Source organism: Oncorhynchus clarkii, chromosome 22 (genome assembly GCF_045791955.1).
Source record: "Oncorhynchus clarkii lewisi isolate Uvic-CL-2024 chromosome 22, UVic_Ocla_1.0, whole genome shotgun sequence".
Lineage (NCBI taxonomy): Eukaryota > Metazoa > Chordata > Actinopteri > Salmoniformes > Salmonidae > Oncorhynchus > Oncorhynchus clarkii.
This window is the reverse complement of record NC_092168.1, coordinates 44,069,661-44,086,411: the sequence shown is the minus strand read 5'-3', so window position 1 is coordinate 44,086,411 and position 16,751 is coordinate 44,069,661. Positions and strand designations below refer to the sequence as shown.

Here is a 16,751-nt window from a genome sequence, read left to right as displayed (position 1 = left end):
TTTCTGAAATCTCCCACATAGTTGTTCCTTTTGTAGAGGTGGGAAAGTGCAGTGTGCAGTGTGGAGTGCAATAGAGATTGCGTCATCTTTGGATCTGTTGGGCCGGTATGCAAATTGGCGAGGGTCTAGAGTTTCTGGAATAATGGTGTTGATGTGAGCCTTGACTAGCCTTTAAAATCACTTCATGGCTACAGACGTGAGTGCCAAGGGTCAGTAGTCATTTAGGCAGGTTACCTTAGTGTTCTTGGGCACAGGGACTATGGTGGTCTCTTTGAAACATGTTGGTATTATAGACTCAGTCAACGACAGGTTGAAAATATCAGTGAGTATACTTGCCATTTGCTCAGCGCATGCTCGGAGTACACGTCCAGGAAATCTGTCAGTGAATATATGAATGTTTGTAAATGTTGACCTGTTCAAAGGTCTTACATCAGCTACGGAGAGTGTGATCACACAGTCGTCTGTAACAGCTGATGCTGTCATGCATACTTCAGTGTTGCTTGCCTCGAAGCGAGCATTGAAGTAATTTAGCACGTCTGGTAGGCACGTGCAACTGGGCAGCTCGAGGCTGTGCTTCCCTTAGTGCTTCCCTTAGTAGTCTGTAATACTTTGCAAGTCCTGCCACATCCGACGAGCCGGTGTATCACAACGTAACCTTAGTAACCTTAGTACTGTATTGACGCTTTCCTTGTTTGATAGTTTGTCAGAGTTCGTCAGAGTTCGTCAGAGGGCATAGCAGGATATTTTAAAAGCTTCTGGGTTAGAGTCCCGCTACTTGAAAGAGGCAGCTCTAGCCTTTAGCTTTACCCTGTAGCTCAGTTCAGAATTTGCCTGTAACCGATGGCTTCTACTTGTGGTATATATGTACAGTCACTGTTGGGACGACGTCCTCGATGCATTTATTGATTAAGCCAGTGACTGATGTGGTGTACTCCTCATAGCCATCGGAAGAATCACAAACATATTCCAGTCTGTGCTAGCAAAACATTCCTGTAGCTTAGCATCTGCTTAGCATCTGATACTTATTTTCCACCATAATTTGCAAATAAATTCATTAAAAATCCTACAATGTGATTTTCTGGATTTCTTTTCTCATTTTGTCTGTCATAGTTGAAGTGTACCTATGATGAATATTACAGGCCTCTCTCATCTTTTTAAGTGGGAGAACTTGCACAATTGGTGGCTGACTAAATACTTTTTTCCCACTGTACTTAAACTCATGCAGACCTACCTGGATCTTACTCACAAGCTTACTACACAGCAGCTCCATAAGTTAACTACAACAATTCCCAACTGTTTCAAATGTTCAAACACATTTTCTTTAAGTTCAACAAGGTCACTTCACGACACATCAATACCCAGGACATTACTTTTCATTTCAGACATGTGCTTTAGTTCAAAGAAACAGCTGTACTATCAAGTTAAGTAATCACACCCTAAATAGTGTGAGAACATCCGGACAGGATGTCCTTAAAAGGTCATTAAAACAGGACACAGGAAACTCCTCAATCACTTTTTGACAGCAACCGTCTACTATATTCTCTCTCCCGTCACAAGACCCACTTGTTGATTCTAATTTATAATACCATCTTACGCCTCACTCCCTCTTATCTGAAATACCAACTGCAGCCCTCATCCTCCACATACAACACCCGTTCTGCCAGTCGCATTCTGTTCAAGGTCCCCAAAGAACACACATCCCTGGGTCGCTCTTCTTTTCAGTTCGCTGCAGCTTACAACTGGAACGAGCTGCAAAAAACACTCAAACTGGACCGTTTTATTTGCATCTCTTCATTCAAAGACTCAATCATTGATACTCTTACTGACAGTTGTTTTGCAATGCTATGTTGTTGTCTTAGGTCTCACTTTATGTAGTGTTTTGGTGTCAATCTTGTTGTGATTTGCTTTTTGTGGTATATTTTAATTTATTTTTTTATTTTGAATTCCAGCCCTCATCCCCGCAGGAGGCCTTTTGCCTTTTGGTAGGCCGTCATTGTAAATAAGAATTTGTTGACTTGCCTGGTTAAATAAAGGTAAAAAAATAAATAATAATGATAATATTAATAATATTATAATATATACATTAATAATAATTGCTACAGAACTCTCACTAACGGGTGCCCCAAATTTTGGATTATACAAGACACGCCTTAAAATATGTTAATGAGCCAGAGACTCTTTTCACACCAACAAACGTTTCCCGACAATGCACCATAATTAGTCAGTATGTCAGTGATAAAATTACAAAATCGGATAAAAGTGCAGATCCGGATCCCTCACCCTGAACTTCAAAGCAGAGAACTGGTGTAAACCTGGTCGTTACGACGGACTGGTGCTGGAGCTGCCGCCACACACTGACAATGGACAGTTTCATGTACCATCAACCAGGGAACTCTGTCCCGTTCAGGTGAATCGTAACCATCTCAGAGGTCCTTGCTTCACTGGTAGCTGTATCTCTGAATCACGCTCGTGCCGCTCTCGGGAGAAGAGGAGCGCTGTCTACCTCCCCATGGCGCATTCTACAGAAGAGGAGCGCTATCGACCTCGCGGTGAGGCCCTCTACAGAAAATGAGCGCTGTCGATCTCCCGGTGACGCCCTCTACAGGAGAGGAGCCCTGTCGACCTGTCGGTGACGCCCTCTACAGGAGAGGAGCCTTGTCGACCTCCCGGTGACGCCCTCTACAGGAGAGGAGCACTGTCAACCTCTCGATGACGCCATCTACAGGAGAGAAGCCCTGTCGACCTCCCGGTGACGCACTCTACAGAAGAGGAGCTCTGTCGACCTCTCGGTGATGCCCTCTACAGGAGAGGAACCCTGTCAACCTCTCGGTGACGCCCTCTACAGGAGAGGAACCCTGTCGACCTCTCGGTGACACCCTCTACAGGAGAGGAACCCTGTCGACCTCTCGGTGACACCCTCTACAGGAGAGGAACCCTGTCGACCTCTCGGTGACGCCCTCTACAGGAGAGGAGCCCTGTCGACCTCTCGGTGACGCCCTCTACAGAAGAGGAGCGCTGTTGACCTCCCGGTGAGTCCCTCTATAGAAGAAGACATCTACATCAACTTCAGGGACATTTCTGTTAGGACTGGATCATTGCTCCTTTGCCACAGAGATTGCCCATTCTCACTGAACAGCACCAAGCATTTCATCCTGACAACATTGATACAACCGGTGTGTGCCCAGTGGGTGTAAAACACTGCAGTAATTTGAAAATGTAGCTTTTTCTTCCAACGTCTTGGATTTGAGATAAAATGTTTCTTATGATGCAACATTACACAATGTCACCTTTTATTGAGGGTATTTTCATAAATATCTGTTTCCCATTTAGAAACGAAAACGTCTTATGTATCTAGTCCCCACAATTGAAAAATATAAGTTCATGGGCAACTTCACTTGTAGTGTATTAAAGGTAGTAACCCTTTAATTGTAATGTTCAGTCATTTATAAAGTACTTCAAAAGTATGAATAGTCCTCACTTTAGATTAAAGACTACACAAATACTTTACTAATGATTATTAAATGGTTTATAAGGTCATGTATTAAACATCTTATGAATGATCTTACAAATCATTATTACATACTATAAAAGTTGTTTATGAATGTTTGAATGACTAGCTCAGGTCAGGGGTCACACCAGAGCAGCTCTCCCAGATGCTGTTGAATCTGAATGAATATTGAGATTAGTAATACTTTATAATGGCACTTTGAAATAAACTTTTTAGAATGGATTAGTAAATCGTTTATTCATCAAACATTTATCATTACTGAATGCTGGAAGAAAAAGCTACATTTTCAAACCTTTTTACTGCAGTGTTTTACACCCACTAGTCACAAACTGGTTGTTTCAACGTATCAAACACATCTGGGAGTAATGATACATGTTTGATAAGTAAACTATTTACTAATCCATTCTAAAATGTTTATTACAAAGGGCTATTATAAAGTCTTACTAATCTCTATATTCATTCAGACTCAACAGCATCTGACAGAGCTGATCTGGTGTGACCCCTGACCTGGCAGCAGTGATGTAGTGAGAGTAGTGGTAGTGTTCATAACCAGTATGTTGAGGTTGAAGTGTCTGCTGTGGTCTCCTGCATTATTGTGTTTAATCATTAATGCATATAGTAGTAATTTATAAATGTGAGAATACCTAGCTGATTTAACTAATGTGGGCTTAATATTAATGATAATAAATGGTGAACAAACTGTAAATACTTTACAAATGGTTTATTACTGAATGTGTTTATAAAGTGTTACCCATATTTGCATCTTCTTACATTTTACTATCAACTACTACAATACACCATTGAGTGAGACCAGGACCATCTGATATCATGCAGTGTTTTACATGTAAACGTTACTGCACTTTATCAAAGGCATTTTGTCCCATATGAGCCAATAAAAACAATCACATTTATTTATATAGCCCTTCTTACATCAGCTGATATATCAAAGTGCTGTACAGAAACCCAGCCTAAAACCCCAAACAGCAAGCAATGCAGGTGTATAACAGAACATGGCCAAGATGTTCAAATGTTCATAAATGACCATCATGGTCAAATAATAATAACCACAGTAGTTGTCGAGGGTGCAACAAGTCAGCATCTCCAAAGTAAATGTCAGCTGGCTTTTCGTGGCCAATCATTGAGAGTATCTCTACCGCTCCTGCTGTCTCTAGAGAGTTGGAGACAGCAGGTCTGGGACAGGTAGCACGTTTGGTGAACAGGTTAGGGTTCACTAGCCGCAGGCAGAACAGATGAAACTAGAGCAGCAGCACAGCTGATAATTAGAGAGAGCATACTTAAATTCACACAGGACACCGGATAAGACAGGAGAAATACTCCAGATATAAACAGACTGACCCTAACCCCCGGACACATAAACTACTGCAGCATAAATACTGGAGGCTGAGACAGGAGGGGTAAGGAGACACTGTGGCCCCATCCGATGATAACCCAAACAGGGCCCGAACAGGCGAGATATAACCCCACCCACTTTGCCAAAGCACAGCCCCCACACCACTAGAGGAATATCTTCAACCACCAACCTACCATCCTGAGACAAGGCTGAGTATAGCCCACAAAGATCTCCGCCACGGCACAACTGGAGGGCGGGCAACAACCCAGACAGGAAGACCACGTCAGCGAATCAACCCACTCAAGTGACGCACCCCTCCTAGGGACTGCATGGAAGAGCAACAGTAAGCCAGTGACCCAGCCCCTGTAATAGGTTAGAGGAAGAGAATCCCAGGGGAGAGAGGGCAACGGGCCAGGCAGAGACAGCAAGGGCGGTTCGTTGCTACAGATCCTTTCCATTCACTTTCACATTCCTGGGCCAGACTACACTCAATCATATGACCTACTAGAGGGTGATGTTAAAGAACGTATGGAATGATCCATGACGTCCTCAAAATGTACTTTCAGAAATCTTACATACCATTTTTCATTAAATAACATGCATCAACCAGAGACTTTGGCATTTGGAATATACACCCCAAATGTATTACAATGTCTTTAACAAAACAAGCTAATGCCTTCTTATGCCTTCTCCAAGTCATTCCATTCCAATCCAGTCAAATCATTCTGTATCAACATCACATGTATCTATTATGACAACACAGAGATAAGTAATGTCAGCGTATTGTTACATGAAAGAGGAAATTATAACATAACAGTATAACATGACTATATCTAACCTGTGTTTGTCAAACTTATGAATAAAAACATAGGAACTATGAACGCCTTAACTTCACCCGAGTTAAAATACGCTTAGCTGTCACTTTGAACCATGGATAAAAGAAAGCATAAATTATTGGATTAATTAAGGAATTAAGTAGTGGCAAAAAGCTGATGATGAATGACGATAAATTGTCAATTAAAAGAAAAAATAAATACAAATGAAATGGAATCCAACAGCTTAGATAGGTGAAAACAACAATAGACAGAGTTTTTGCTGCTTTTCTCTCAGACTTATTTGCCTGTACAGTTTTAACACCAGACACACTGGGAGCCTCTTTTGAAAATACCTTTCTGGCCTGTGATCTGGCCACCACAAAGATTTTCATATAAAGTGTTATAATAATAGAGCACGGGACAACCATTGTAATTACAAGGTCAATTACAGTACCCCAGGTTACTCCTTCAACAATAAAACATTCTTTCAAACACCGACTGGGTACCTGTACATTTACAAATATTTTTATAATAGCAGCATCATATATGGTACAACAACACCAGGTAATGGACATACAACACATCATTCTTGTTATTGTTATTTTAGAGTGGTACAATAAGGGATCACACACAGCAACATAGCGGTCAATAGATATCAAGACCAAATTGCCCAGAGATAAAGAAGCACATAAACAAGTGATGTAGAAATAAAACACACAGAAATATTCCCCAAATCCCCAGCATGATTCCATTATTGCTACAGTCGTTACTGGTATCACAATCAGTCCCACCAGGAGATCTGACCCAGCCAGAGAGAGGACAAGCAGGTTGGTTTGAGTGTGGAGCTGCTTGAAGTGAGAGATGGAGATGATCACCAGTATGTTCAAAAATACTGTAACTGCTGAAATCACTGAGAAGAAGATGTACAGTGTTATGTAGATAGATATCCATAGCAAAGCCTTTCTACATGAAGAGTTACTGTCTTGAAAACAGTATTGAATATCTTTATGTTCCTCCATTTGCAATAAAGGGTCAAAATGCTGAGATCTCCTGCTCCTGCTTGGTCCTGTGTGTGACCCTGTCAGGTCCGCCTTCTGACAAACTCTGAGCTCTGCCTCTCTATTTATCCCTGATTCACTGACAGACACTCCCCTCCCCAGTGTCTCTCTACACACACACACACACACACACACACACACACACACACACACACACACACACACACACACACACACACACACACACAAATAAAACAATGGTTGGTTAAATAAATCATTTGTGAAAGCATGATGTAATGTGTGACAGGATTGGAAGTTTCTCTGCCCACCTTGCCTGTCCTTCAGCCTTACTGATAGTTAGAAGCCTTACTGATAGTTAGAAAAGGTACATTTTGTCAACTGAGCATTTTAAAGGGGAAAATATAGTGTGGGGGATGTTTTGGTCACTCAAAGGCTATTTTCCATGGGAAATATGATAACTGTGCAGACTAACTGGTTTGGGTGATGTCAGTGCTTAGTTTGGACCATAATCCACAACCTCAGGAGACACGACTGCACATCACATGTTAGCTGGCCAGTGGTGGGTGGTGACAAAACAGATGGCACTGTGATAGACTGCATCCAATTTATTGAGTAACGTATTGGAGGCTATTTTGTTAATGACATCGCCGAAGTCGAGGATCGGTAGGATGGTCAGTTTTACAAGGGTATGTTTGGCAGCATTAGGCAGGTGCAGGTGCAGGCAGCGATCGGTTGAAGAGCATGCATATAGTTTTACTTGTATTTAAGAGCAATTAGAGGCCAGGGAAGGAGAGTTGTATGGTATTGAAGCTTGTCTGGAGGGTTGTTAACACAGTGTCCAAAGAAGGGCCAGAAGTATACAGAATGGTGTCGTTTGCGTAGATGTGGATCAGACACTTACCAGCGTCAAGGGCGACATCAGTGATGTATACAGAGAAGAGAGTCGGCTCAAGAATTGAACCCTGTGACACCCCCATAGAGACTGCCAGAGGCCCGGACAACAGGCCCTCTGATTTGACACACTGAACTCTATCAGAGAAGTAGTTGGTGAACCAGGCGAGGCAATCATTTCAGAAACCAAGGCTATCGAGTCTGCCGATGAGGATGTGGTGATTGACAGAGTCGAAAGCCTTGGCCAGGTCAATGAATACGGCTGCACAGTATTGTTTCTTATCGATGGCGGTTAAGATATCGTTTAGGACCGCGGCTGAGGTGCACCCATGACCAGCTCTGAAACCAGATTGCATAGCGTAGAAGGTATGGTGGGATTCGAAATGGTCGGTAATCTGTTTGTTGACTTGGCTTTCGAAGACCTTAGAAAGGCAGGGTAGGCTAGATGTAGGTCTGTAGCAGTTTGGGTCAAGAGGATCCACCCCTTAGAAGAGGGGGATCTTAGACGACACGAAAGAGAGGTTGAAAGGTTAGTAATAGGGGATGCAACAATTTCGGCAGATAAAACTAAATGCATGCTCTTCAACCGATCGCTGCCTGCCCCTGCCCGCCTGTTCAACATCACTACTCTGGACGGCTCTGACTTAGAATACGTGGACAACTACAAATACCTAGATGTCTGGTTAGACTGTAAACTCTCCTTCCAGACCCACATCAAACATCTCCAATCCAAAGTTAAATCTAGAATTGGCTTCCTATTTCGCAACAAAGCATCCTTCACTCATGCTGCCAAACATACCCTTGTAAAACTGACCATCCTACCAATCCTCGACTTCGGCGATGTCATTTACAAAATAGCCTCCGATACCCTACACAACAAATTGGATGCAGTCTATCACAGTGCAATCCGTTTTGTCACCAAAGCCCCATATACTACCCACCACTACGACCTGTACGCTCTCGTTGGCTGGCCCTCGCTATATACTCATCGCAAGACCCACTGGCTCCATGTCATCTACAAGACCCTACTAGGTAAAGTCCCCCCTTATCTCAGCTCGCTGGTCACCATAGCATCACCCACCTGTAGCACGCGCTCCAGCAGGTATATCTCTCTGGTCACCCCCAAAACCAATTCTTTCTTTGGCCGCCTCTCCTTCCAGTTCTCTGCTGCCAATGACTGGAACGAACTACAAAAATCTCTGAAACTGGAAACACTTATCTCCCTCACTAGCTTTAAGCACCAACTGTCAGAGCAGCTCACAGATTACTGCACCTGTACATAGCCCACTTATAATTTAGCCCAAACAACTACCTCTTTCCCTACTGTATTTTATTTATTTATTTATTTTGCTCCTTTGCACCCCCATTATTTTTATTTCTACTTTGCACATTCTTCCACTGCAAATCTACCATTCCAGTGTTTTACTTGCTATATTGTATTTACTTTACCACCATGGCCTTTTTTGCCTTTACCTCCCTTATCTCACCTCATTTGCTCACATCGTATATAGACTTGTTTATACTGTATTATTGACTGTATGTTTGTTTTACTCCATGTGTAACTCTGTGTTGTTGTATGTGTCGAACCGCTTTGCTTTATCTTGGCCAGGTCGCAAATGCAAATGAGAACTTGTTCTCAACTAGCCTACCTGGTTAAATGAAGGTGAAATAAAATAAATAAATAAAAGATCTTGCGATACATGGCCCCATCCATCCTCCCCTCAACACGGTGCAGTCGTCATGTCCCCTTTGCAGAAAAGCATCCCCAAAGAATGATGTTTCCACCTCCATGCTTCACGGTTGGGATGGTGTTCTTGGGGTTGTCCTCATCCTTCTTCTTCCAAACACGGCAAGTGGAGTTTAGACCAAAAAGCTCAATTTTAGTCTCATCAGACCACATGACGTTCTCCCATTCCTTCTCTGGATCATCCAGATGGTCATTGGCAAACTTCAGACGGGCCTGGACATGCGCTGGCTTGAGGAGTTGTTGCCTTCTCACCAAGCTGCTTGCCTATTGTCCTGTAGCCCATCCCAGCCTTGTGCAGGTCTACAATTTTATCCCTGATGTCCTTACACCCTCTCTGGTCTTGGCCATTGTGGAGAGGTTGGAGTCTGTTTGATTGAGTCTGTTTGATTGAGTGTGTGGACAGGTGTCTTTTATACAGATAACGAGTTCAAACAGGTGCAGTTAATACAGGTAATGAGTGGAGAACAGGATGGGTTTTTAAAGAAAAACTAACAGGTCTGTGAGAGCTGGAATTCTTACTGGTTGGTAGGTGATCAAATACTTATGTCATGCAATAAAATGCAAATGAATTACTTAAAAATAAATCAATATGATTTTCTGGATTTTTGTTTTAGATTCCGTCTCTCACAGTTGAAGTGTACCTATGATAAAAAAAGATACAGCCCTCTACATGCTTTGTAAGTAGGAAAACCTACAAAATCGGCAGTGTATCAAATACTTGTTCTCCCCACTGTAGATAATTGAAAGGATACAATTAATAGGCGCTGCAAAACGCACTCTCCATCCAAGCACTCTTCCTCCAAGTATACAGAGGCACCAACACATGAAGGCCTGTTGTTTCACCAGTCTCTGAAAGACCCCTCAGGGTAGAGGCACACTGGGGGATCAGAGCGACATTCTGTTAAATCTCTAAGATCGACAAAATCATCTCATTCAATGAGAATGGAGGGCAGCTCTTCATACCATTCATCTCAGAGCTGTGGGAGTGGATGGAGTGCAGTCCCATCAGAGGCCCTGAGTGACTCACAAGCTGCTGCTCTCAGGGAGCGTATGAAGCTCCTTAAACTAGAGGAGGTCAAACAACAAACCATAGAGGACACTCAAGCTGATTAGGAGTGTAGGTGCTTGGACACCCACACACGTCAAGTCTTTGAAGCACATGACACCATAGCCAAACAGCTAGAAAGACCGCAATGTCTATGGCAAACTGAAAGGGATCTGGAGGAGGGTCAAATGATAACAGCCTTCTTAGAAAAGAACCAACAGAAAAGCTGTGAACCTGACCCAGAGCAACAACAACAAAGGGTTTGGCATGACCTCCACCATAGAGCTCATGGCCCTCTTCAACAGCGGGAGGACAGGCTTACAGCAACCTGTCATGTTGTCGTTCTCCTCTGCCATTGAGGAAACAGAGGGGGATTCAAAGGTTCAATATCCAGGTCTGGATCAGGAGTTGACAGTTCAAGATGAGGAGTCAGAGATCCAGATCGATCACACAATCAGTCACCATCCCCGCGATCTCCTTCACCATCATCTTATCTGCCTCTTCCCACACCCGGCCCGAAACCACCTCCTCGTCCACAGACCCAAACACCACCTTCTCCTGCACCACGCCAGCTCCAAAACCTCCTCAGCCGCCGCAGATCATTGGGGTCCAAAGCCAAACCCCACCTCTGTCATCTCCTCCCAACAAGTTTCCAAACCAATCTCAGCGTCAGCCAACTAGCCGTGGGGTCCAAACCCAAACCCCATCTCAACTAGTGCTTCCAAGCAGGGTTCTGGACTCACCTCATGCTCCAGTGATAACTAGTGGGGTCCAAACGGGTGCGTTACACCAGCGTTCCCTGCTTATATGGGTGCCAAACCCAACTCAAACATCTGGGTGACATGTGAGGGTAGGAGATCAAATCAAGTCAAACTTTATTTGTCACGAGCTGTGGGAAGACCTTACCGTGAAATGCTTACTTACAAGCCCTTAACCAATGGTGCAGTTAAAGAAGTGCTAAGAAAATATTTACCAAATAAACGAGAGTAAAAAAAATAAAAAAAAATAAAAAATGCAATAATAATAATACAAAGTACCACAATAACATAACAATACAAGGCTATATAAAGGTGTACTGGTACCGAGTCAGTGTGTGGGGGTACAGGTTAGTTGAGATAATTTGTACATGTATGTAGCGGTGAAGTGACCATGCATAGATAATAAACAGCGAGTAGCAGCACTGTAAAAACAAATGGAGAGGGGGGAGGGGGAGGGGGGTGTGTCAATGTAACAGTCCGGTGGCCATTTGATTAATTGTTCAGCAGTCTTATGGCCTGGGGGTAGAAGGTGTTAAGGAGCCTTTTGGTTCTAGACCTGGTGCTCCGGTACCGCTTGCCGTGCGGTAGCCCACTACTGTCAGGATAACGGTGTTGCCATCAGACGGGGGGAGACTAGTGACGAAGTCCAGGGATATGTGAGACCAAGGGCGGTGAGGGACAGGAAGTGGTTGAAGAAGACCAGCCGGGGCCTGCCGAGGAGTTGCGGCTGGAGCTGTGTGTCAGGGAGTGGGTACTGTCACGTCTACTCCTGTTCCCCCTCTCCGGCGCTTGACGTCGTCAGTTTATTCCCTATTATGCACACCTGCCACCATCGTTATCTGGATATGCACCTCATGAGACTCACCTAGACTCCCATCACCTTCCTGATTACCTCCCCTGTATCTGTCACTCCCTTTGGTTCTTTCCCGAGGTGTTATTGTTTCTGTTCCTGTGTTTTATGGCTGTACATTACTCGTGTTTCTTGTTTTGTTCCGTGTTCTGTTATTTATTAAAGTCACCCCCTCTTCTTGCTTCAGTGTACACGTTACAGAACGTGGCAACAATCCCAAACAATACTGATTGTCATAGCTAGTCACCATGCAAGCTAGCTAACATAGGCAATAACTAGCAATGCAAATAGCTTCTGAGATACGAGTAATTTTACAACACAGATCATGCATGTAACGTTAGCTAGCAAGCCAGCAATGAAAACTACTACTAAACTCTGAAGTTCCTTTGTTTTTATTCCCCAGTCTGACAAACAGGTTTGATATAGTCATATTATACTGTTATGTTGTAATTGCTTCTTTCATGTAACACTACTCTTGTATTACTTATCTCTGTGTTTTCATCATAGATACATGTGGTGTTGATACAGAATGATTTGGATGGATTGGATTGGAATGACTTGGAGAAGGCATTAGAAGGCATTAGCTTGTTTTATAAAATACGTTGTAGTCATTTTGGGTTGTATATTCCAAATACCAACTCCTGTGGTAGTTCCATGTTATTTAATGATAAATGGTATGTATGATTTCTATAAGGACAGTTTGAGGACCTCATGATTCATTCTATGTGTTCACCCTCTAGTACTGAGGACAAACCATCAAATGGTTATAATAGGGCAAAATTGTCCCCGATTGCAGTTCCTAGGGCTTCCACCAGATGTCAACAGTCAAACAGTTTCAGGCTGTTTCAGGCTGTTTTTGGAAAAATAAGGGAGAAGTTGCAGCCATTTTGGCTGTAGTGTTTCCAAGTCCATGGCCGAAAAGACAATACCGATTCAATCGTAAATGTTATTGTTTACTTGCGTATTAGGAGAGATTATAAACATTGATTGACTTGTTTGGATAAGTTTATTGGTAACATTTGGGATTAATTTTTTATGCATTTTGACGGAGGGAAACCGAGTGGATTATTGACTGAAGCGCGCCAGATAAACTGAGATTCTATGGATAAAGAAGGAATTTATCGAACAAAAGGACCATTTGTAATGTAGCAGACCTTTGGAGTGCCAACAGAAGAAGATCTTCAAAGGTAAGGCATATATTATATCGCTATTTCTGACTTTCGTGTCGCAACTCCCTGGTTGAAAAGGATTTGTTATGCATTTGTGTGCTGGACGCTGTCCTCAGATAATCACATGGTTTGCTTTCGCCGTAAAGTGTTTTTGAAATCTGACACCTTGTCTGGATTAACAACAAGATTTATTTTGATGTCATTTGTGATTTCATGAAAGTTTTATATTTATAGTAATTTAATTAGAATTTGGCACCCTGCCATTTCACAGGATGTTGGCCAGGTGGGACGCTACCTTCCCACCTATATCAAAGAAGTTAAAAGGGCACGATAAAGCCTATTTCCCCTCAGAAGACTGAAAATATCTCTCAAAAAGTTCTACAGCTGCACCATCGAGAGCATCCTGACTGGTTGCATCACTGCTTGGTAAGGCAACTACTCAGCCTCCGACCGCATTGCACTTAGTTACGGCAGTGCGTACAGCCCAGTATATCACTGGAGCAAAGCTTCCTGCCATCCAGGACCTCTATACTAGGCCGTGTCAGAGGAAGGCCCTAAAAAATGTCAAAGATTCCAGCCACCCTAGTCACAGAGTTTTCTCTCTGCTACCGCACAGCAATAGGTACCGGAGCACTAGGTCTAGGTCCAAGAAGCTTCTAAACAGCTTCTACCCCCAAGCCATAAGACACCTGGACAGCTTATCAAATGACTACCCAGTCTATTTGCATTGCTCCCGCCCCTCTTTTACACTGCTGCTTTATTCTTTTTTATTTAGGTAGTCAAGTCAGATGAGAACTATTTCTTATTTACAATGAGGTTTTAACGCTGGTAATCCCTCCCCTAACCCTTACAATGATGGGCAATTTGTGCACTGCCCTATTTTTTATTTTTTATTTCACCTTTATTTAACCAGGTAGGCTAGTTCAGAACAAGTTCTCATTTGCAACTGCGACCTGGCCAAGATAAAGCGTAGCAATTCGACACATAGAACAACACAGAGTTACACATGGAATAAACAAAACATACAGTCAATAATAGAGTAGAACAAAAGAAAACAAAAAGTCTATATACAGTGAGTGCAAATGAGGTAAGTTAAGGAAATAAATAGGCCATGATGGCGAAGTAATTACAATATAGCAATTAAACACTGTAATGGTAGATCGGCAGAAGATGAATGTGCAGGTAGAGATACTGGGGTGCAAAGGAGCAAAATAAATACCAGTATGGGGATGAGGTAGGTAGATAGATGGGCTGTTTACAGATGGGTTATGTACAGGTGCAGTGATCTGTAAGCTGCTCTGACAGCTGGTGCTTAAAGCTAGTGAGGGAGATGTGAGTCTCCAGCTTCAGAGATCTTTGCAATTCGTTCCAGTCATGGGAAGCAGAGAACTGGAAGGAAAGACAACCAAAGGAGGAATTGGCTTTGGGGGTGACCAGTGAGATATACCTGCTGGAGCACGTGCTACGAGTGGGTGCTGCTATGGTGAGCAGTGAGCTGAGATAAGGCGGGGCTTTACCTAGCAGAGACTTGTAGATAACCTGTAGCCAGTTGGTTTGGCGACAAGTATGAAGCGAGGGCCAACTAACGAGAGCGTTCAGGTCTCAATGGTGGGTAGTATATGGGACTTTGGTGACAAAACGGATGGCACTGTGATAGACTACATCCAGTCTGTTGAGTAGAGTGTTGGAGGCTATTTTATAGATGACATCATCGAAGTCGAGGAATCGTAGGATGGTCAGTTTTACGAGGGTATGTTTGGCAGCATGAGTGAAGGATGCTTTTTTGCGATATAGGAAGTTGATTCTAGATTTAATTTTGGATTGGAGATGCTTAATGTGAGTCTGGAAGGAGAGTTTACAGTCTAACCAGACACCCATGTATTTGTAGTTGTCCACGTATTCTAAGTCCGAGCCGTCCAGAGTAGTGATGCTAGACGGGCGAGCAGGTGCGGGCAGTGATCGATTGAATAGCATGCATTTAGTTTTACTTGTGTTTAAGAGCAGTTGGAGGCCACGGAAGGAGAGTTGTATGGCATTGAAGCTCGTCTGGAGGTTAGTTAACTCAGTGTCCAAGGAGGGGCCAGAAGTATAAAGAATGGTGTCGTCTGCGTAGAGGTGGATCAGAGAATCACCAGCAGCAAGAGCGACATCATTGATGTATACAGAAAAGAGAGTCGGCCCGAGAATTGAACCCTGTGGCACACCCATAAAGACTGTCAGAGGTCTGGACAACAGGCCCTCAGATTTGACACACTGAACTCTGTCAGATAAGTAGTTTGTGAACCAGGCAAGGCAATCATTTGAGAAACCAAGGCTGTCGAATCTGCCAATAAGAATGTTGTGATTGACAGAGTCGAAAGCCTTGGCCAGGTCGATGAATACGGCTGCACAATAGAGTCTCTTATCGATGGCGGTTATGATGTTGTTTAGAACCTTGAGCGTGGCTGAGGTGCACCCATGACCAGCTCTGAAACCAGATTGCATAGCGGAGAAGGTATGGTGGGATTCGAAATGGTCAGTAATCTGTTTGTTAACTTGGCTTTCGAAGACCTTAGAAAGACAGGGTAGGATAGATATAGGTCTGTAGCAGTTTGGGTCTAGAGTGTCACCCCCTTTGAAGAGGGGGATGACCGCGGCAGCTTTCTAATCTTTTGGAATCTCAGACAACACGAAAGAGAGGTTGAACAGGCTAGTAATAGGGGTTGCAACAATTTCGGCAGATAATTTTAGAAAGAGAGGGTCCAGATTGTCTAGCCCGGCTGATTTGTAGGGGTCCAGATTTTGCAGCTCTTTCAGAACATCAGCTATCTGGATTTGGGTAAAGGAGAAATGGTGGGGGCTTTGGCGGGTTGCTGTGGAGGGTGCCGGGCAGTTGAACGGGGTAGGGGTAGCCATGTGGAAAGCATGGCCAGCCGTAGAGAAATGCTTATTGAAATTCTCAATTATAGTCTATTTATCGGTGGTGACTCTGTTTCCTAGTCTCAGAGCAGTGGGCAGCTGGGAGGAGGTGCTCTTATTCTCCATGGACTTTACAGTTTCCCAAAACTTTTTTGAGATAGTAATACAGGATGCAATTTTCAGTTTGAAAAAGATTGCCTTAGTCTTTCTAACTGCCTGTGTATATTTGTTCCTAACTTCCCTGAAAAGTTGCATGTCACGGGGGCTTTTCGATGCTAATGCAGAACGTCACAGGATGTTTTTGTGCTGGTCAAGGGCAGACAGGTCTGGAGTGAACCACGGACTATATCTATTCCTAGTTTAATATTTTTTGAGAGGGGCATGCTTACTTAAGATGGTGAGGAAGGAAATTTTAAAGAATAGCCAGGCATCATCTACTGACAGGATGAGGTCAATGTCATTCCAGGATACCCCGGCCAGGTCGATTAGAAAGGCCTGCTCACAGAAGTGTTTCAGGGAGCGTTTGACAGTGATGAGGGGTGGTCGTTTGGTCGTAGACCCATTACGGATGCAGGCAATGAGGCAGTGATCGCTGAGATCTTGATTGAAAATAGCAGATGTGTATTTGGAGGTCAAATTAGTTAGGATGACATCTATGAGGGCGCCCGTGTTTACTGATTTGGGGTTGTACCTGGTAGGT

At 43.4% G+C, this 16,751-nt stretch overlaps 1 protein-coding gene across 1 annotated transcript; it reads right to left on the bottom strand.

Moving 5' to 3' along the window:
• Positions 1–5,733: 5,733 nt before the first annotated feature.
• On the bottom strand, positions 5,734–6,693 carry LOC139380918 (trace amine-associated receptor 13c-like). Its single transcript, XM_071124080.1, has one exon. It carries the CDS (start codon positions 6,691–6,693, stop codon positions 5,734–5,736), a length of 960 nt encoding a protein of 319 aa, XP_070980181.1.
• Between the last annotated feature and the right edge of the window lie 10,058 nt (positions 6,694–16,751).

What these genes read in the sequence shown, in the direction of transcription:
- LOC139380918 (XM_071124080.1), bottom strand. Translation starts at nt 6,693, where the DNA reads ATGGAGGAACATAAAGATATTCAATACTGTTTTCAAGACAGTAACTCT.